Source organism: Topomyia yanbarensis, chromosome 1 (assembly GCF_030247195.1).
Source record: "Topomyia yanbarensis strain Yona2022 chromosome 1, ASM3024719v1, whole genome shotgun sequence".
NCBI classification, from domain to species: Eukaryota; Metazoa; Arthropoda; class Insecta; order Diptera; family Culicidae; genus Topomyia; species Topomyia yanbarensis.
In genome coordinates, this window is record NC_080670.1 from 193,348,507 (window position 1) to 193,372,002 (window position 23,496).

At 40.2% G+C, this 23,496-nt stretch overlaps 1 protein-coding gene across 7 annotated transcripts in view; it reads left to right on the plus strand.

Moving 5' to 3' along the window:
- LOC131685654 (probable serine/threonine-protein kinase DDB_G0282963) overlaps positions 1 to 23,496 on the plus strand; it is a 133,410-nt gene that overhangs the window by 88,142 nt on the left and 21,772 nt on the right. For 6 of the 7 annotated variants that reach the window (XM_058969575.1, XM_058969566.1, XM_058969542.1 and 3 more), the window contains exons 3-8: positions 17,242 to 18,001; positions 18,068 to 18,549; positions 18,611 to 18,752; positions 18,808 to 19,152; positions 19,562 to 21,850; positions 21,915 to 22,136. In XM_058969575.1, coding sequence (XP_058825558.1) covers positions 17,259 to 18,001; positions 18,068 to 18,549; positions 18,611 to 18,752; positions 18,808 to 19,152; positions 19,562 to 21,850; positions 21,915 to 22,136 — 4,223 coding nt within the window. In that variant the 5' untranslated portion in view covers positions 17,242 to 17,258. The remainder of the gene's footprint in view (positions 1 to 17,241; positions 18,002 to 18,067; positions 18,550 to 18,610; positions 18,753 to 18,807; positions 19,153 to 19,561; positions 21,851 to 21,914; positions 22,137 to 23,496) is intronic. The other variant, XM_058969558.1, reaches the window with a different exon arrangement.

The following is a 23,496-nucleotide window of genomic DNA, read 5'->3' on the forward strand; positions in this document are numbered from 1 at the left end:
AAAAAGAATGACAAAGTTAACACCAAAGGGGCTGACCAACTGAGATTTCGCCAAGGGCGCCAGAAGGTCCCGGTACGGCTCTGCTTATTCTATCATGGTCTAAATTTTGAGCAAACCTGATCACTTGGTCAAATAATGTCTTCCATGTACAAAATAAATAAACATTTATTCAAGCATAAATAAATAAGAAAAGTAACAAATAAAGAAATCAATTAATAATTTTAAAAAAATGATAATTTATATAATTAATAATAGTAACCAACCTGGGCAGTCTACTTTTTCATCTCGATCAGATCGGAAGCTAAAAGCGCTCTTCTTATTGACAGTGCAGTATATCAAGCGAACAAATTGTTTCTACCTACAGTGAAGTTCATCAGCAGAATTTGAACAATCTTCTATATAATACTGTGGCCGTCTGTTTTACATATTGCACAATCCGCCCTTACGTTCGCGAGATGGAACATTTATTAAAGTGCAAATGCAGCTTAGACTGACGAAAGTCGTAGTTATACAATTTCACCATACACGTAAGTCTGTACTGTTAACGTTCAAAAGCTTGACCATGCCGGAAAATTTCGCTATGGAAAACAACATGCAACAGGTCGCCGAGTATGACAATGTTAGAATCAAGATATTCGCTTATATGGACGACGATGATAAGATTGATGTGGGAATTTTTTCCCAGGTATTTACAACGGCGTTCGCGTCGTGAGAATGCAAGCGACGAAACCTATTCCTTCCTACCTGTAGTTCAAACTCGAAATAGAAGCCGTTACCACATCTCATATCACGTTGTGCACATATGAAGGACAGACCACTACGTGCCAGTTCTGTAACAAAGAGGCGCATTACGGGAAACCTTGTACAAAAACTTCTAACGAAACAACATGGAATGCAAAGCGAATCCCAACACACAGTCCTCAGCAACCGCAACTAAATCACAAACACCCGGAGTTACTGTTCAGGCACAGGCAATGAATGCTGGAACAGCAGAATCTACGTACATCGTGCCGGACAATTGTTATGCGCATGCTACTTTCAAATTAATAGCCAGTACTCACGAACGATCCAAACCAATTAATTTTGGAAACCTGGGGTGGTATCTCGAAACGTAAGGTTCATTGTATGCAAGCTTGTATGCAAAAGTCGATTCGAAATGGTTCCATAATGTCACCCCTGTACTGTATTAACAACGAGGACAGCATGGACGAAAAAGATAAACCGATAGAAAGGGGACTAAGTTACCCCCAAACAACAACAGGCGACGCTGCTTATTGTAGATCCAAGATCATTACGCGAAGTAACAAATCCGATCGGAAGTAAAGATCCGATGGAAATATAATTAAGTTTGATTTATTTATTTCAATTTACGCATATAAATATTAAAAGATCCACTGCTCAGTTAAGCTATCGTATTGAGCCGTGTTGAATAAACGAAAATACCAACCTGGACTATTACATACAATTCAATTGTCACTTAAACGTAGTACAAAAGAGATAAATGCGGGTGGGCGTTGCCTTGTACGCAGCGCACCTGGTTTCGAGCCCCGACCCCCGCACATAGGGTTAGAAATTTTTCATAAGAGATTTTTCTAACCAGAAGAGGCGAATGACCTTAAGGTTAAAACCTCTATAATCGAAATAAAAATAGAGATAACATATAATGCAAACGTCAAACATTTATTTATGCACACAAAACAAAAAATGACAATGTAAGTATTATTTATCTAACGCACTAATTCGGGGCAGCATCTTATTAAAAAGTGTTGAAAATATTGCGGATATTGTTGAAGGTCTGTTGAGAACCGTAGCTAGGAACGAGAAAAAGTAAAGCATTTTTGGATAATTAGTAAGTTATAGAGGTGAGAAATACATAAATATTTCTGAATATGTTGGTCAGTCTGTCTACCGGTCTCGCGTACGTCGATTTTGTTTTTGTTAAAGCAGATTTGGTTTTCACTGTTGGCTGCTTTTTGATGCTTGTTGTATTTTCGACTCACTTATTACTTTGATAGGTGCACTGGCTATTGGTTGGGAGATACTTGATGCAGCAATTATTGTTTGATCGGATGTTTGTGGTTTAGCTGCAAATGTCGAAGGTTGGGTTGTTGATTATAGTGCAAAAATTATCCTTCTGAGTTTAGGTTTTACGTAGTGTGTCATCTGGTAACAAAACTGGAGACCAGATTGATTATTGATTTATCAACGTTTTGAAATGTATATTTATTAAATACTGGATATGAAATATATAGTACTCCGTTCGATAACTAATTTATTGTCCACGTGCTTTCACTTGCTGGCCAAAAAGCATGCTTAATGATATACGCAGAATATTTTGTGGGTTCAATTTTTCTAATTGGCCGATGCAATACGCTGAGGCACGCATATGACCCCTTTTATAAGAATTAAACTGATTATGAGTCAGTGGCATATTGTTACTTTTTGAAATTCTAAGAAATCTGGACGAAACACCAAGATATTATTAATATTTTGGTTTCGGATATAAGACTACTATCTCCGGGGTTCAGTTTTTTAGACCCCAAGATTGCCAAGTAAGTTTCGGCAGAAATTGGCAAAGTCTGTTTTGACCAGGAACCCGTGAAATATTCTGTACTACATGCTTACAATACTCAAAGGGTACCAAACCGGAATGAGAAGCAGAATGTCATCGCAAAAACTTGACCACGGTATCTGACACACAGATTCTCACCAAATCGTGTTGCATCGTGGTGGAATGAGAAACTTACTTCAAGGCCGACTTTCATAACTGTTGAAACGGTATTTAATTAGCAAGGGACTAGAAGGTGAAGTATATATTTCAATATTATGAGCCATAGTACTCAAGGGAGAGCAAGGAGCTGAAGGGAGATAGTTTAGAAAAGCGTGGAATAGGGTCATATGAGCAAGTTTAGAGTTTCCTGGTGACTTAACCTTTTGTCTGCTACCACAGGAGTCAAGATATTTTGGCATTACAAATGCGAATCACCTGAGTCTGTGGCATGTCCGGACGAGCGTATGGTAACTTTGTACTTCATGCTGTCGGAACCGACTTTCATAACCTACCTGAAGATACATGTTTTGTCACCAAAACATCCAAGTTTTTCGATTCTGAAGAAGATTCGAAAGAAGCTGATATCGAAATTATCAAAAAGTTATGATTTGGCAGGCGATTAGCGGGTACAGTTGAAAAAATGCTCCCTACGTCATTTCTGGAACAATAAACGTAGATATATACAAACATAAGTGTCCTCTCTTCCAATTCATAAGTAAGTACTGTGGCTCAACTGTTTTTTGGACTGATCTAGCGTTCTGCAACTAGGCTCGAAAAGCGTTGATATGGCACGAGGCTAATAACGTAAAATTAGTGTCAAAGGACATGAACACATCAAATTCGCCGGCCATCCGGAATAAAAAAATTTAATGGAATATTCACAACTAATCTTAATTTTATAAAAAATAAAAAAATCCGATAAAAATCGAAATCGTGTCTGTCATTTCTTAGGAATACACCCTTTTAATACTTCACTTGAAAGACAAAAAGCATAATTATACTAAGTACTGCTTGCCTAATGTTGCATTTTCACCTATCGTCTTACGGGAGTGGCGTCTGTGGCAACCGTGATGACACACCAGCGTAGCGCAGTTCAAGTGTATTTATTTTTGTAATCAGATCCGTACTTTGGACTTGAGCTAGAAGCAGAGTGCAGTGCTCGCTGACATTTAATTGTGTACGTGTGTGTGCCTATTGTTAGCAACCCCCTTTCCGGAGTTGATCGTTTTAAAATCGTGAGACACAAGCCGGTGTCTCGGTTTATATATTTCGAATTTTTGACCACGAAATCCAACAATTTTCGCAATATTTTTTCAGAGTTTAAATTAAATACATTTTATCGTTTCTGCGGGATTTTTTCATATTTTCAAAATCTTGTAGTTTAACTCTTAGAATATCTTCCGTCAATCCGATCAGAGAACGAACAGAATGAATCCAACCAACGTGAACAGTTCTATGACCGCTTCGCAGTCTGCCTCCTCGAGCGCTGAAAGGTCTGTATATATAAATAAAATATGAAAACGAAGCAATTAAAAAGTATAAATACTAAATATCACCGACGACGCCTTGAGCGGGTAAAATTGTGCACTTACTCGTCGGTTGCAGCAATACTCAACGAACGGTAGCTGTGTATGTACCTAGGTATAACGACTACGGGCAGAGAATGATGCGATAGTGCGAATTGGGACAAAACGCTTGTGACTTGCGGCGATACTCCCGACAGGAACAGGGTTTAATCGGTTCGAAACGCAAATTTTAAGGTTTTATGTTTTGACCGACGACAATATTAGTTGCAGAAGAACTTCTATTTCGATGATAACTAATTATTAAAATTGAATGTTTAGGAAGTTCCCTAACAGTTCGATGTAGTTTGAATTTTTAAGGATTTTTTTTACTATGATTGCAGTTTTCGACTAATTTTTTTTTAATTTAGGAGATAATAATCAATGATTTATTCACACTTAGAAATTGCTACATGTGCTGTAAAGTTTCACCACATCTGATTCACTACTCAACCGTTATTCTTCATTACGACGGATTCCATTTTCGACTGACAAAAAATCGTTTTCTCAACAAGGACAGCCAATTCAAACGGGAATCAAGCTCGATCCAAAACGCTACACCCTCTAAAAGCAGATTAAGTGTGACGATGCTAACGTATTTGGCCATGTATCTGGTAGATTCATAAAAATTAATTCAAACAAAACTTGTTCTGATTTTAATCCGAACTCGATTTTCATGCGATCCTTTGAAAAAAAAGTCACCATACCAACACAGAAGTGGCAACGACTAAAACGGCAAACGAGCGTAGGAGTAGACGAATTCGTTGCGGACGGACATACTGTATGCGATTGCAATCAGTGACGCCAGGTTGCAAAATTTGTTTTTCCAATTTGCTATTTTGGGCTGAGAAAGCGGATTAACAACGGTTAGCTGTGTGTTTACACTGAAATGAGACAACATTTTGGTCATGGTCATAAAACCAGCTATCTTCTTGACCTGTCCAAAGTCAACTTTTTCTACTAACAACAGTAGCAACAGTGGTAAATATGACTTATTCCGATCGTCAGTGTTTTAACTATCTTTTTATGTATTTGGTTTTGGTGATAAGGCGTCAATGGCTGTTTTACTCGGTTAGTGCACAATGGGGGAAACAGAACAGGTGACAGAGTGGTGCGAAAAAATACACCCAGTGGGCAGAGTTCATCGATTGCGTCGATATGTGCTAACCAATTTCATCAGACTGGAACTGTAATGACTAATTCCATAGCACGTTAAACTTTTCAGAAGCCTTCACTGTTACACAATGCGCATCTGTTACATTTTCTTTTGATTAAAGTGAATATGTATGCAGCTCAGAAAAGGATAAAAGATAAGATCGCACCGTATTTCATGATTATTGAATTCCTAGTTCACATTAGAGATAAGTCTTATCCAAAAACGATTTTAATAGACGATCATCACCGCCATAAGTCTTCTATTTAATAATTTTGTGTAGCTGCAGGGCTTGAATGTATGACAGCACATTGTCCTAAGCGAAGGTTATTACGGAGGTTTTCCTTGATCAGCTCCTTGACACTCCCGTATTCTGTTTAGCACATTGCGCCCGTTGACTGAATCCTTTGTCGGCGAATACCAATGTTTACCCTGCGACAGATTCTGACTAAAATCCGGAAATACAACAACTGTTTGTGGATTTCAAGACGGCGTACGATTCGGTGAAACGAAATAAATTGTGATAGATAATGGCTTGCACATGGCTTTCCGATAAAACTAATTTGCGTGACGCTGGATGGGTCAAAATCAAGCGTCGAAATGGTCGGAGAGACGTTCGACTCGTTTGTGACGTTAGATGGGTTGAAGCAGGGTAATGAACTCTCTAATCTATTGTTCGATACAGCGCTCGAAGGTATGAAAGGTACGATATGAAAATCTTATGTGCAGAGAAATAGAATCATCTTCACAAGATCTCACTTGCTTTTTGGCTTTGTGGACGACATCGGCATCATTTGCGGTGATCGTAGAGCAGTGGAAGATCGTAGCCCCCTTTTTGAAGATTCTAGCTGGTTGAATACAAGCTAGTTAATGCATATTACTGTTGGAACAGAGAGTTATATGTTACACCTCTTTAGATTATAAAGAAGTGGTAACCCTCACTGAAGAAGCATGTTTCGAAGCAGAGATCCAAATCAAAGAAGACCAGGAGATCTCGTCAAACATTCGAACATCTACACTTGTAGATGGTTGTAATAGAGACTTTGCAACTAAAATACAATAAGAATGCGCAATGGTGAAACGAAACCCTTGAAAAACTTAGAAAAGTGACTAGGGAACTCTTCAACAGGAGGAAACTGGGGACTGAACAGTGTGATCAGTACAAAAAGTCTTTGACGGATTATAGCGTAGAAATTTTGAAATTTGAAGGCCGATGTACGAGCGCGTTGATAAAACTCGTTGGTTTCTCATCACAGATGCAGAGTCTGTCTGCTTTATTTGACGCTGGTACCGAACCTAATAAAAAATTAACCAGAGCTCAATTTACAGACGTAAAAGTTGCATGGACGATCGATTCTTTTGAACTGTTCAAATTACCGAGGATGGACGGAATGCTGCCAATAATGCTACAAAAAGCAAACAGCATATCGTTCTATTCTTTTAACGAGAATCTTTAGGTTAAGTTTTATATACTAGGGACACTGCCGGTCAAAAAACAAAACCGGACCGATGCTGAAAATATGAATTCATTTCCGATTTCATGTACAGAAACTGGATTTATTGAAATGATCCTAACCCACTTCCAAATTTATTATGAATTATTTGAAAACGAAACATGGATTTATGAAAATATTAGATTAAATCCGCATACGCAAACCAAGAAAACAACACTAGATACATTGAACATGTTGGGTGGAAGACTGAAGAATTTTATTGAAATAAAGGAAACCGCATTTACAGCATTTCTAGAAGGAAAGAGCCTTTGATAATACATCTCATAGTTCAATGAGGAAATGCTATGAGAAAACAGGGGTTTGATACAACTTGGATAAGGTCTGTGCTTTTAATGCGTGCAATAACTACCACGTTTGAAAATACGAAATTGATCATTATAACAAACAAGGGATGCCATCAAGGCGGAGTTCTGGCGCCTTTACGGTGCTGATTATCTGTAGACGGAGCTATGAAAATCATTAACTGAAGCAGTGCGGTAAAATATCAATTTCAAACGAAAATAATCGTTTCAAGTGAAACTTCGAGCCTTTCACTGTAAACATACCACCACTATATCAGTTGAGTTCGGCTGCCGTCTTCGTTTGAGTCACTCAAAGTTCACTGTCAATTGAATAACAGGTTCTAGTCATTTGACGTTTTTGCCTGTTCAGTTTCTATTGAACACCAACCTCACATTAGCACGGTCTCAGCTAATGGAAGTGAACCATTCCAATGAACCACTCACAAATGAATATGAAGGAACACTCACTGACATAAAAATAACTCCGACCAAGATAATAAATAATATAGGGTAAAGGCTATGATAAGACGAGGCAACTCAAGACGGATACAGGTACGAGCATTTTTTCTGAGCTGAGCTGATAAATCCGGAGGATATGAAAAAGAAAAGAATAAAACAAATGACGTATTGGGCTTTTCTGCTTAACAAACATAAGACAAATTCACTCAAAAATGACAAATGTTCCGAACCTTTCTTTCTCTTCTTCTTGGAGTTTTCTTTCCTTTCTTGTGCCCTGCTGAATAATTGTTGACAGATGACTGTATGCAACTAGCGAGGTTGGCAGTGCAGCCAATTTCTTTGTCATATTTAGATATGTTGCTATAATACACATAATAATGACTGTTTTATTAACTCACATTTCGCCAAAATATATCTGGAACTAATCAATCCAAGATTTTTATCATATACTACATGTTTCTAGCAAATTTGGTCAGCATAACAGCCTATTCATCAGAATCAAATTAGCCACAAACTTTGAAATAGAGATGGACGTACTACCAAAATACAGAAATATACAGAAATCGTATTACTAGTTGCCTTATCTTGTCTTAGGTGTAAACGGGCGAACTCGTTAAAGGTCCAAGATGATAGATAACGGAAATCGATGGTTAGTCATTTTAAATGAAGGCGTAGTTGGTTGAGTGGTAAGCGTGACAGCCACCCATCCCAGTTAGTCTCGGTGCAATCCCAGCCGAGGTCGCTGAGATTTTTCTGAGGTGTAAAATCTTCCTTCGGAAGGGAAGTAAAGCCGTTGGTTCCCGGTCCATGAGTTGATGGGTCGATATCTAGTTACTACCAAATATCGTCCTCCCGTGATACTTGTGGAGGGCGCAGTAGTATTTACGGCCTCTAGCAAAAGCAAGTATCGGACTAACGTTCCTTCTGCGATCTACGTTCGGGCCAGGCCGGCGCCGGTTTTGATCAATAAACACTTTAGGATTACCAGGAGTTGCACATTGAAAGATGTTTCCCTAATCCCAAGCACTACTACTGATTCCCTGTGCAACTTCAGCTAGTCTAGATCGATAACGGAGTAGCAGCTACGGGTGGTCGTACAAGGTCAAGCTCAAGCTCGATGGTTAAAGTCATTTTTAAATCAGAGATGAGGGCAACATGGATACCATTTGAAAGGAGGTTAGGCCATTTTGAAATCCAAGATTGCGGCCTATAGTGACCAAGAAACTGTGAAAACAACTATCAATATGGGTATCATTTAAAATAATCATAAAATACCGTAATTTATGAATTTAGGCCATTTTGAAAACAAAGATGGCGGTTTCGGGTAACCACCACAGTAAAAACCATGATCAGTATATATCTATATCGCTTTTGCAATGATGGTCACTAGATGACGGAAACTGATGATTGAGGACATTTTGCAATCAATCAATCCAATATGGCGCCTTTTGGTTACCTCAAATCAATAAACCCACCTTCGATATGACCTATTTATAGCATTCATATCGAGCAGAACCTTTTCGAATTCTTTCTGAAAAAGAAAAGATTCTCGTAGACTATAGACTGTGCTCGTAATGTGTTCCTATAGAACCAGTGTGGAAATGTTTTACCTCTTCACCATGTCATCGGAATTGTACACAGGGAACTATGGTAGAGGTGCAAATAAATAGCTGAATTACATATTTGATTTTAGCAATGAATTTGACAGTTTCGTACAATTATGATAGCATACTGCGGCTATCATATTTCTTTTTCAAATTTTCTTAAATTCGCAGAGTTCAGACGAAAATAATGAATCTACTAATAACAGCTTATTGAAACTGGTTGCAATGAAAAATGTTATTTGGTAGTACGTTCATCTCTATAATATTTTTGTTGCAAATTTGATTCTGATGAATAGGCTGTTATGCTGTCCAAATTTGCTAGAAACATGTAGTATGTGATAAAAATGTTGGATTGATTAGTACCAGATAAATGCGAAATGTGTGTCAATAAAACGGTCATTATTATGTGTATTATAGCAACATATCTAAATATGACAAAGAAATTGGCTGCACTGCCAACCTCGCTAGCTGCATACACTCATCTGTCATCTGGCACAAGAAAGGCATGATAACCAAAAATACGAAGCCAGTTGTCTCTTTTTGTCTTAGGTTTACCCGGATCTCATTTGACTGGTGCTCACTGGGTAAATTGAAAGCTGATCTATTCATTTGAGAGGATCAAACGAAGGAGGTTGAATATGAATTGCGACTCATTTGAAAGCAGCGGTGAGTGAAGTGCCATGAACCCAGCTTCAGATTAACAACAACTGATGCGTTAAATGAATGTGAATGCTACTGCAGACGACTGATTGACTGCGTTCATTCAGTTTCGATTGAATGAAATGAAATTTTACTGCACTGAACTGAAGTAGGATGCAAAATTATCGGATTTGCAGACGATTTTGCTGTCCTCGTGAGGGCCTTTGGCATGATACTGTACCTTGACGTGGTCCGGGGCAGGGTTGCCAAAATTAAATCTGTATTTTTATCCTAAAAAATCTTTTCATCTGTATTTACTCTTCGAAAAATCTGTGTCGGTATCTGTAACGAATCAGTTGACTTATTTAACATTTTGGTGGATTATCTATCGTAGATATTAATTCCTGTGATTTAAATGAGTCAAGCAAGGACCTTTTCGCCATAAAAACACTACAAATCGTTCTGATATTTTGCATCCAGAAACTTGAACTTTACCGATGGGCACAATGGAAAAATAATTTTCATCTTCATTTAATGACTTTTGTTGATATATAATGTTACATACATTAAGTCGACCAATGTAGCTGTCGAATTTTCGGACAAAAAATTGAGAATTAACAAAGTCACAGAGCATTACAATTAACGTTTCCGGAAGTAGACTTCAGCCAGGCGTTTGCTGGGTGCTAACCTGAGTGTATTACAAACCTTTACCTTTCAGAATGAGCGACCACTCTCAAAAGTGAAGATTATTTAATTAGGCTATGCACGCGGACGAAGTCGACATAAATAATGACTTTTACTGTGAGCCGGGTTTACCAACACTGCCATTAAACTGTGAAGCAATGTTTGTCAACACGGCTGACAGTAAAAGTCATTTTTAAGTCGACTTTGTCAGCGTGTGCAGCCTACTTAGAGGGCTAAGCTGAGAGAGACACAGAGGAAGTATTAGAGAAACTAAGAAAATATTTCTAAAATAGGTTTGGTAACATCACTTCTCAAAAATCTGTATATCTGTACATACATGCAAAAATCTGTATATCTGCACATACCGATTCTTGGTCTGAAAATGGCTGAAAAATCTGTATAAATACAGATTATTCTGTGTTTTTGGTAACCCTGGTCCGGGGGCTTTATTACTAAAGCAGTATTACAGTAATTATATCACATCCCTAGTAACAATTAGGGTTCGCAGTACCGACCCATTTTGGTGAGAACCGGTAATGCGATACTGAAGCCTCCAGTACCGGTAAAGTACCGGTACTCGAATATTTTCAAAGTTAAATTGAATGCTCACACTGTCTCATTGCATCAGAAGGTATTTTTCGAAGGCGGCACCTTTTTTTATTTCGAGATATGGGCCATTTTGAATTCAATAACTGCTAAGCGGTGCGGAGTTTTGCTGACATTTACGATCACCAAATATTACGAATCGCTCCATTCAGAAGCAGTTCACCAACTCTAAAATTATAATCCTAAAAAATCAATGTTCGTTCTTTTACAGATAAAGATTTAAGCGCAAACCAAATACAGGCATGACCTAGGCCACGACCTTATTACACGGCACCCAGTGAATAATTGGAACCAAACAGAATGTCAATAATAAAAAAAATCAAAACAATTTTTTACTCTTATGCTAGATGTGAATACTTTGAAATTTAGTAAAAGTTAGTTGAAATTTTATGTCGACCAAATAGTTCAAGAATTTAAATATACCGTTCAGTACAACGGAAGTTGGTAATATTTAGCTTTTAGAATTGTGATGATGATGGCCCCACCTAATTTCCCCACAAGGGCGTAGGCTGTATTTAGAATTTATTTAGGAGATAATTAAATATAATAAAAAACCACCGTGATATTTGAAAACGGGCCCTGCTATAGAGTCTACAAATTTATGGTACCGAAAATACCGGTACTGGTTTTTGATCAGTACCGGTATTACGGTACCAATAATGGGTCGATATTCCCGGGATTTTCGGTACCGGTATTACCGGTACCACAACCCTAGTAACAATTGAGGATTTATGGTAGTTTTGTAGCCGCTCATTAAACTTAGATTGCCCTTGTAGCGTGCTATAAAACTTCCATTGTTACTTGCGATAGAAACTTTAACTACGACTACTTTCTTTTTAGTTAAGTTACCTTGTGACCAAATTTAGTACTTAACTTGGCGAATTTTATAACCCACTTAGCTGTGGTCGAAATAACGTACTAAATGAGCCAAGTTCTCTTCAGAGGTGCCCTGAGCTTGACGATGAGCCTTGGTTTGGGGTTTTTTTTTAAATTTGAAGTGTCCCGAAGATGATGATATACCAGATGATCTTTGGCAGCCCTTCGTCACCATCCACGCATACTTTATGCTCGCGATCTCCCAAACATGATAACACCCCGGTGATAAAGTGAACCGTTGGCACTTATAAATTTACAAACACGGTCTCAAACGTGAACCTGCCGTGTTCGCGCGATCATCTATCGCTCACGTCCTGAAGTCTCTACTCTACGGCCCTGGGACCAATCAAAAATAACGCTGATATTCACTAGACAATACGTTTCATGGCGACATAACCGGAAACTCTAGTGATATGGGGGAACTTACTCTCTTCTAGAATCTGAACCGCACGCGGAAAATTAAGTATCATTTGAACGATCCGCGCGATCATCCATGAACACACGCAAATATGCAAATTGCCACACGGTAACGAAATCGAAGTTATACACGCAAAGACACATACGTGCTGGCACACGTGACAAATACGTAAACATACAAACGCTTAAGCCATTCTCGATTATCCACGCATACCTACGCCCACGATCTCGTAAACTTGATAATACCACTGTGCCAATGTGAACTTTTCAGCACTTATACATTGACATCACATAATTAATACAAATATTCGATTTCAAATCTTATGGAGATACATGCTATTTTTTGTTTTGAACAGATAGCAGTAGTATTGTTCAATTAACCTTTTTATCACATTCTGCAACGCAATTATTCGTCAAGCATTCAGTAATTCCTTAATTCTACCCCAACCCATACTCTGATCCTCTCCCATGGCGTTTTTGTGGTGTGCATGGACCATTCAGCCATTACCCCTCCTATCATCGACCTTTGACTGACTTGCGCTCTCATTGCCCCACCAAACGCTGCCAAATAAAAAAGGAAAATGGATGTTGTGGTCCTTGTGAGGGGAAAAGTTGACTATGTTATGGAGAGGGAGGCCTCAACATGAATCCTGCCAAAACAATCATAATCATATTTACTTGAAGTTCCGGGGGATGAGACTAGATTCTGAAAGATTTTTTTGTAAATATCATTGTATCATTGTAAATTAAGACTGACTGCAAGCAATGTCGAACTATGCAGTCGCTTATAAAATTATTGAAACTGAACGTCTAACCTGCGGAAAAGGTGGCTCTATTCTCCGTTCAAGCTCAACAAGTGGTTTAAAATAAATCATTTGATGTGATCTAGTATTTCATGACCATAAATATTTGCATTTTCTATAATAGTTAGGCTGCAGCTATCGCATTAAGGGCTCCTACATGTCACTCAAAATTGGTGTGATTTTATCCATATAATGTATATGGTGGGAACGGGGAGTTTTATATTTTGTGATGATATGCGATGACAAAAGGTAGGGGTTACGTAGCTATTTATTCATTAAATCCTCGAGGCATTTTCAATCAGTCATTCACTCACTGTCTTCTGTTATTAATACCGTCATGTCTAACTCATATACAAACTACTATGTGATGCAGTACTGTGTAATAACGCTGCCTCCGTGAAGCCAGCAAATAAGTTAAAATTCGTCTATTTTCTCATTTTGCACAGTACGACAGCAAACCACTTTGTTGCTTATCCACTACACAAGCAATACCCTAGCAAAGTCGAACATCAAAATTACAACAAGTAGAATTCATATTTTGATAATAGCATCAAATTGAAATCTTGTTTTGCTATCAATTTTAGATTTTTCAAATATGACATCAAATTTTGATCTCATTTTGTTGATTTGTTTCTTAGAAGAATTTTCTATGTTTATATTTCTTTGGTAAAACATCAAAATGAATACTTATTTTGCTATAAAAAATTCAACATTTCAATTTACTCTCACTGATAGCAGAATTAGTTTTCTGTTTGATGTCATAGGACAATTTTGCTGCTCTCCATTGTGATCTTTTAGCCATTAAAAGGACCAAAACGACAACAACCTGAGTAATCATTTGCCGAACATCACAGCATCAATTTTAGTTTTCAATTTGTCGTCAGACTCTGCTCGGGTATAGTATCGTTAGCGAACCACGGAAAATGATACTGCCGGTACTACGGGAAAACGCGATTACGATTTACTCGTATTAGATTTTCAGTACGAGATGTGGTCCAAGCAGAAAACTTCATTGCGAAGTAGTTCTTCTCTTTGATGACTATAAAATCAAAGTACCGTAAACCGGGGTGACTTTGATCATCGGGGTGAGTGTGATCACTTGAAACTTTTTTCGTAGATCGCTTATTAAACCAGAATAGTCGACCGAATCATTTTAATTTAGAATGATTTTTACTCTAAACTTATAAAATACTGATTTGTTATACTTTTTGAGTATATTGTTCGGTTTTTTGGTACAAAAACTACAAAATACCGAAATTTGACTTTACCTTATTTTTACGAAGCTTCGTAAAGTGTCGATTTTTTATAAAACAAATAACTCTCAGATTTGAGCAAAGGTAATAAATTACAAGCGAGTTTTTATTTTCCTTTAGATTGGGATTTGCTAAATTTAGTTTTAAATACATTTTTTGTATCACTAGTTCGCAATTATTTCAAATTATTTTAAGCTGAAATTCACAACATTTTTTTTATTGTTCAATATTCCAACGTGTTAAAATGGATGAAACTTTTTGTACATTGATAAAGCACTGAAACAAAACAATTTTAGCAGTTTTAAAGGTTTTCAGAATCCTTTATTCTAGTTGGACCCAAATTATACGAATTTTGGTTACTCGAATTTTAAGTACATTGAAATACTTTGTATAATACCAATTAACATCTATTTAACAATGAGTATCTTTCCAGAATTAGTTTAAACAAACATTTGAATGAAAAACATTGACATCAATAACTTAATGTGGTTGAACATGCAGGTTATCAAAGTCACCCCGGACCACGAAAACGGACTTCAACTTGAAATAATTTTTGAAAAAATAGCTGTAAGTGGGCAATTTTAGTTAAAACCATCCAATTTTGTTCTCCATACATCAGTACATGGTTTAAAAATATTGTACTTGAAAAAAATGTGTTGCGTCTAAAATATGTAATGATTACTTCGAAAAGTGATCAATGTCACCCCGGCTTACGGTACTTTCAAACGACCTATCATCGCACAAAACACATTAGATTATTCAACATTTCGGAATACGAAGAAGTGGCACCCGTTTCGAGCGATACTTGGAGAAATTTTTTATCTGGCGTTCGTGTGGTGGGTTCGTGGCTGATCAATTTTGACTTTTATAGTCCAAGAAGGAAAATACATAAATTATAAGCGAATAACGCACCTATTCTGGATAGATTCTTATGTGCCTGTTCTGCAACAAGACGGCAAACAATGGAAAGCCATGCTCCGAAACTGATAAGAAAACTACTACAATCAACACTAGCAAACAGCTTTCGACCTACGTTGCTAAAACACCATAAAAGATCCATTCAATAACTGTAACTTTTGCATCTCGGAACCTGCTGCCATTACTAACCGCGCCGCGTAGTATCTCCAAATCGACGACCAGTCACATGAATATTAGGAAAGCAGTAGCGATGGCTACATGGATGTGTATTAGAACTTTAGAGAAGGTAGACTGATTGACCTCCAAGTTGCGGTGTACAATACAACTAAGATTTCATCGACAAGAAAAAGGATCTGCCTTAATAGGAATCACCAAATAGCAGTTGTATTTGTTGTATTTTTTTGTTTTTTACATTGTAAGACATAAAAGACCACCGGCTCAGCCAAGCTAACGCATAGCCATGTTAAATAAATGAATTTAAAATAAAGATAGTCATGCAAAACTGGCAACTAACCGAACCAGACTCTCCACCAGAATGTATAACATTTGGCAGGATATTACCGCTGCAGTCGGGACAATAGCAATTTTTTACGCAAAAACTGATATTAAATCTTATGTCGAACAATCTACGGAAATAAATATATCCATTGGGTTTATGTCACCGCATTGGGCCTATTTGTTTCATCCAACGATTGTGAACTACCGATATAGTGTAGTAAAGGAACACTGGATTTTTTCTTTCCGGTTCATCACATTATATAGCTAGGTATCACAAATGTGCATATCTATGAAAGTCGTGTGACACCTGGTGCTGAAAGTAAACTTATTATTTGACCATTTCATTTTCATAAAATCGTCTCCAGTATAGATTTCAACAAGCTATATTCAGTAACTAATATCAAATCATATCGATGCCACAGCAGTGAGTATAAGGCAAAGCTCCCCCTGGCGATGCTAAAACGACACGTTACAGAACCAACTATTTTTCTGTTTTGTTTGTTCGTTGTTGATAAAACAAATTTTGTGAGTAAATATGCAGGAGAAATACATATTATTTATTCTGCATGGGAAGATTTTCTTTTAAAAACGAAAATTTTCAGCTTTTTAACCCCTTAACAGTCAAGAGCACGTACTTTATTCAATTAATATATTCCCGATAGTTAATGGTGCTTGTTGGTGTTAGGTCTGTGACTTTCGACTAACACGAGTTTTTTGACTACACATCTAGAATCTCCTCATTCCCATTTATACGACCATATCGAAACCAAAAATAAAAACACCAATACGAAAGCATTAATGATAATCCGAGTGCGATTACTAATAAAATCGCGATAAATCCGAACCAATAAACCGTCTAGATTACGACTGTCTGAATGCGCTGAAATTATGCATCTCGTAAACAAAACCATTAATCTCTTCTGACTAAGCACGCTGCGGGTGCAGTGCGTTGATGGCAATCAACTGTAAGACCAGTGCGCAGCGTGCGATCAATCTACCACACAGCAGTGTGCTGTGTAGGTGTACAACTTAATGACCAAACCAGACACCGAACAGACTTCCTCTTTAGCTTCGCTTATTCGATCCTCCACCATCCCCTGAGGCGTAATAGTGCGTACCACTGATCGCCTCAGGGAGCTGCGTGCTCGTCGGTCGCAAAACAGATGAAGAACAGCCAAAAGTTGCTGCATTTGTTTCGTCGACACAAATTCCTGAACGACCTACTGCTACCGACCGACTGTTGCAAAATCAAGGTGAGATTACATAAATCAATCACTGTCGCACGAAAAAGCGACAAAGCAAGAATTTACAACATTCCGTCCGATAGTAGGGAACCGTGTCCCGCCCGTCGAAAAGAACACGTTTATTTACCTTTCACTGTCCAATTAATCTAAATTTTCTGTGTTTTTCTTTTCTTCCACAGACCTTAAATTCCTTCGTATGTCAGAGCATCAAAAGTCACAGAACGGGAAGTTTGTGTTGCCGCAGCAGAATCAGTCTCTCCTAAACCATCAACATCATCGTCATCATCAGCGCCAACAGCAGCAGCAGCAAGCTCCTTCATTAGGCAGCAGTAACAATCATCAAACGCCGCGTCGCTATCTACAGCAGTCTCAATCCCAGCAGAACTCGCCCCTCCGACGTCCATTGACTTCCAACGCAAACTTCTGGTCCAACAATAATAATAACAACAACAACAACAATAATGGAAATGTACCACAAACAACACCAACAGGACCGCCAGCTCCCGGTTGCTACCCTGGTGAGCAGCATCCTGCCGACGGTGTTGATCTAAGCGAGGAGAATCTCAAAAGCAACGTACAGATTGTACTGGACAATATCAATCGAAACTATCATGCCCTGCGGGAGCAGATTCTGAGCAATCATCTTGTTAGGAATAACAACATCATCAACAATAATAATACTAATAATAACAATAATAGAAACAACAACAGCAACTGCAGCGACGGCTTCGGTAATCATCAGGCTAATTTAGTGCTGCTGCAGCGGCTGCAGAGTGTGAGTCAGCAGTTGAAGAAAGAAGGAGCAAAGATGGCTAGTCCCGATTCGGATACAAACTGTAATCCGTACATGCTGGCGCCACCACCGCTCAGCTGCTCGATCGCTTCGTCGCAGGACTTTAGCCACGATTATTCCGACTATCAGTGGTTTATGGATTACGGGTGAGTTGTCTTTGGACTTTTTTTTTCGATTCTAGCTTACTTACGCCGTCGCATTATCTTCCACAGTAGCTACCGAGATGGCATCACACACCAGAGCATCCTGTCGGCACTATCCGCTTCCTATAACGGCATCGGCGAGCTGTCCTACTACGAAGATCTGGCGAAGAACATCGACGCTAACCTGGCCGAGGTGGATATGGAAAGCTTCCGCACGGAGGACATCCATTCACTGTTGACCACGTTGCCGACGATGTGCAGCGAGAGTGCCGAATTGCGGCGGGCCAGAAACAATAACCGGGGGGAACTGATCGGATCGCGGGGAGCGGATGGCAGTGGTACCGCCGGAACGGGTGCGGATATGGATAACTCGATCTGCAAATCGGAACTGCTGTTTTCGCCGGTCAAGGAGTCGCACATCAGTGTGGATTCGCTGGACATGGACGGGTACCCGGATGATGATGATATTATACTGACGTGCCAGGCGAATAAGAACAATTACACGATCGCGTTCGAGCACAGTGTGCTGTACTCGGATGAAAGTTATTACGGTGGGTGTTTCCGGTAGAGAAGTTTAGGGAGGGTTTGCTAAAAGTTGCATTTTTATCGTAGATGGTCCGGAGAACTACGGGAAATACAAACTGTCTAATCTGGATCATATCATCAGAAGAAAGTCTCAGGAAACGGCAATGTCTGTTTCGGAGGTCGGGTACACGACCTGGAGTAAGCTCCGAAAGAATGGACCCGTTCAAAGGTTGCTAAATAAACTATTCTGACAGGGAACAGTTTCACATATTTTGTCCTTTCAGATTATCGCTGGCAACGACCAACCCGCTGATCAATCAGATCTCCCGCCATGCACCGACTTGCTTCGTGCGCAAAAGCCTAAGCATGCCGGATCTACAAGAGAAGCGTGATATGCTATTAACTGATGCTGCGTTGGCTGCGGACGCTCATGACGACCGATTCGGTAAGGATTCCCGTCAGCACCACCACCACCAGCATCAGTTGAATGTTTCGCAAGCGGCCAGTAATAATACAGCGACCTCGGGTGAATCCTACGGCAAGCAGATGCGCACGTTGTTGCCTATGTACCCGGTGCCGACGGATTTTGGTGGCGAGTGTCCGGTTCCGCTGAAGGATTCTAGCTTGAAGTAAGTGTCGGTTCGGTTTGTTGAAAATAGTTTGAAACTAACTTTTAACCTCTAAGAGAAATTTCGCGTTATGCTTATAAAATTATTACGATTAATTCGTTACCTCGGTTGAACTTGTTTCAGTCTAGCAGATTGCACCTTCCAGCTCCACAAGGAAGCAATCTATTACAGCTTTTATTTTCAATATTTATCAACACCTAGAAATTTAATTAGTTACTCAAAATGTCCTTTTTTGGGTATTGTATTCATTCATTTGACACGATCTAATTCGGATGTTATCCGGGCCCGTTTCACAATTTTAAAAATTATATAATTTAAAACAAAATACTGTCGTGAGCCCATTGAATTTTGCGTAAACTCAAGTGTAACTTTCGTAACAGAATTCACTAACCCGTTTTGATCTTCCCAGCAACAACGAGGAGCAGGCACCAAACCAGCCCTCCTTCAATCTGGTCAAGCTGTTCATCAAGCAGAAAAGCAGCTCAACCGACACCTGCATGGACGTTTCGTCCGGCTGTTGGCCCAGCGATTCCACCAACAGTGCATCCGGCGGAGAAAATAATAATAACAGCAACACGAACCTGGCAGTGACCAGCTGTAAGGATCGTACCCGGAAGAAGAGCATGAACGATTCGGGCAAATGCTCTACTCTGGGACGACACGAGGAGGAGGACTTCCAGTTCGATAGTCTGGATGCACAAATCAATAATAACAACAACAATAATAATAACAACACCGGAACCGTCGACTCAATGGCGGCTGAACAGGACGGACGGATCAAGCTGAATGATTTCAATTCTCCGGTTCACAAGCGAAACTATAAGGCTTACAATCTGAACATTGCCAATAAGAACCTGCCGGCCGTCAATCCGGTAGTGTACAATCTTATGAACAACAACAGCGGAAGTGTCAGCACCAGTATTACCAATAATAATAACAACAACAACAACACCAACAATAGCTTTAAGGACACCAACTCGGATGCTAGTCGTACGTCGGAGAATCTGACGCAAATTTTCAACAACAGTGGCAATAACAACGGCAACGGATCAAAGACAAAGATTCCAATCGAGATGATTACCAAATCGATGCAGACATCCTTCATCGGGGCATCCAAGGAGAAGATACGAGTGATTCCACCCTCCTTCTTGGATCGGCTGAACAAGCTTGGCGACAAGCAAAAGGCTCCCGTTTTCGTGGTGTACCCCAACTATGTCCTACCGGATCTGGGCTTCCTAAACGCGCAAAACGATGTCGTTATTTCGCCGATCGCTTTCAAAGAACACTACGCCCAGCGTACGCAGCTGCGTAAGCCACGTCCCGTTTCGATGAACGACATCGAGAACATGAAAGCGAAAGAGTACAAACACGTGCTGGACTGGAAGTCGTTGATTACGCTGCTGCCGCAAGAATACCGCAAGCTGCTGAGAAACGTCCCGGAAGCGAACGTGTTCGGTTCGGCTGAGGATGCACCCCCTCAGAAGCCACTCTTCTGCATGACCCCACCACTGAGACGTGGCCGGGGAGTGACCTGTGATTGTGTGAATATTTTGAATACTCAGACATATAATAGTTCAAGTTCGGGAGGTAGTTCTAGTCAGCCACCGAGTTCCGGCTACCGTGGTTCATCTACAATGTTGACTGATTCGGAGATGGATCTGCTGGGTCCGAATGCGGGAAGTGGTGGTTTCAGTAACAATCTTTATGTATACCAATATGATAGTCCAGCGGAGGTTGCCTCTGCGGAAAGGCCACCTTCCGGTCGAGTAGCCCCGAAGGGCATACTCAGGAGAGCGACCCCTCAGAGGCCTCCTACTAAAGCTAAGCGAAACAGTATGTTTGAAGAGAATCAGAAGGCTAAAGCAAATGTCGAGAAACGACGATCCCTGCAGGAACCATGTTACAATTTCTCCGAGGAGAATTTGATTCTGGAGGATTCGATTAACGAATTATCGGCCGGGGGATTGAAAAAAGTTAATAATTCGCCGAACATGTCGCAGCACCAAACCCGTCTTCCGAATACTCCCAAACTTCCGTCGGCCGACGATTACCATCGGTTGAACAAGCTGAACGAATTGAATGATCTCGAACTGAATAAGGCTGTCAGTAACAAGTTGAGCCGGGCCCAGCAACAGCAGACGCTCGAGGACGATTTGGAAGCTCGTCTTCGTGCGGAGCATTTCCTTTCTAACGTTCCCAAATCTGAACTGAAGCATTACGCTGAACTGGCCTATGTGCTGGAATCAACAACCGCTGAGAAAGCAACCGGAGCCTTGGAGGAAATCTACGATCGGACCAGGCTAAGGCATGAGGTGAGCCGAGCACTATCGCAGCGAAAGAATGTTTCGTTCAACCAAACCCCTCCGGTCAATACGACCCCGGTTCGGCAACAACAACAGCAACTGCTCCGGCCAACGGATATCAAGTTCTCGACACCTCCCAATTCGCCAAACATGTCGGTTACGGTGGCACAGAAACCACCGCAAAAGCCACTCGTGTCACCTACCAGTGCGGAACGCGAGAAGCAGGACAAGATCCAGTCCAATCGATTCAAGCGGCTACAGATTCAGTGGGAGTTGCTCAGCAAGGAAAGTCAACAGTTGAAGCAGGATTTGCAGCATCCTCGAAGCGGTGGCAATACCCCAACAACGGCAATGAAGTCGAAGATTCCCAGGCCGGTGAGCTATCCGACAACGAGGTAGGTTTTCCGAGTTTGTCTATCGAAATGAGATTTTAATTTTTTTTTTTTTCGTTTTTCGCAGGGCAAACTCAGATCCGGTGGTGAGCAAAACTTTGCGATCACCGAGTCGAATTGTGCCGCCGAAAAGATATACCGGGGGATCAACGGCAAATGTTGCGACGGCATCGCCTCAGCAACATCACCATCACACGGTTACATCGCCACCCACTCCGGCGCCCCGAACTCCAATCAAGCTGCTTCATACGACACCGAAGAAGACCGCTGCCGCCGTCAGTACGCCAAGGTGAGTGGTTTTTTTTGTTGTTGTTTCTCTGCAGCTGACCTCAAAGCCCCGTACACATTATACAATTATTTTTTTACGGAAAATGGAGATAATTCAACTTTCCAGTTATTCCAGTACGTAATACCAAACTTTACTGAGTTCACAAATGAACGATCGAAAATACAATTCGCACATTACATTCGGTCGATCAAATGTCAAATTTCCCTTGTTGCATACTTTGACGTCATTTGACAATAGGTATTCATGAAGGGATACTCATTCTGTTATTTATGTCACATTTATGTCTTATGAGAGTATCGATTTTGAACGGTGGTGTTGTACCCGCATCGCCAGCGAAGCAGGCAGATGCGATCACCATCTACTGCGTGCCCTAGCCGTCGATACTCTCACCGCCGTCCCGTTGAAAGAATTCTGAAATTGTAGAATATTTCATTACTCTGTTCATCAAAACAGAAGCCCTAAATGTTGGCTAGTTTTTGCATTTAAACCAAAGGTTTTTGGTTTGTATGCTCGTGGCTCTTGTATTAGAGCGAGGTCTAGACGCTCTTTCGTGAACTTTCCGCCCAAGAACGCATGTTTCACCTTTTGCGTGATGAAGATTCACCTGGATGCACCTAATGCTGCTGCTTATTCCGACATTTTCTGACCGTCAAGCTTTGGAGCCAACTCTTCGTTTCCTTCATTGTGCAGAGGTCTATTCGGTCATGTATTTGGTAAGCATCTTGCCATATTCTGCTTCGTTATAGTTCCAGATCCTTACATCACTTTGAGCAGAGGTTCGTTGTGACCGCGCTTGGCCATCCACGAGAAGCTAGTTAGTCCATGCTTTGCTTATAGCTGCCACATTCGTTGAAGACTGGAGCTCTCTTCAGCTGGCACATTCTGACCATCCCAAAAACGTAGTTCAGCTGGTTGTGCTGCGAGATTATCAGTTTTACTGAAGTTTGATCCACCGCCAACGCTCTACAGTTATAAAAGTTTGTCACGACCCAGCAGTGTTCTTTGCGGAAATTGTCCTTTTGGTCCTGTTGATGTTGTCGGGAAAATACCCAATGTAATGCACCTATATTCGAATCTGAGTAGCCACCAACGTAGCGTTTGTCCAGAGCTTGATCTCAGCTGTAATGTTCTGTAACCACTTAGCTGTCTACCTGTCTGCACAAGCTGTTTCAAGACACTCTTGTTTGAAGATGCACTATCTGGCTGTGGGTTTCGTTTTGTTCGAACTCTCAACTGCATGAAGTTATTGATCGAGGGGTTTCAGCTGTTCGAGGCTAAGGGTATATATCCAACCGGAATGATGGCGGATATCAAGCTCGACTTGACCATCTCGTTTTTTTTTGTTTTGATTTTTTCGGGT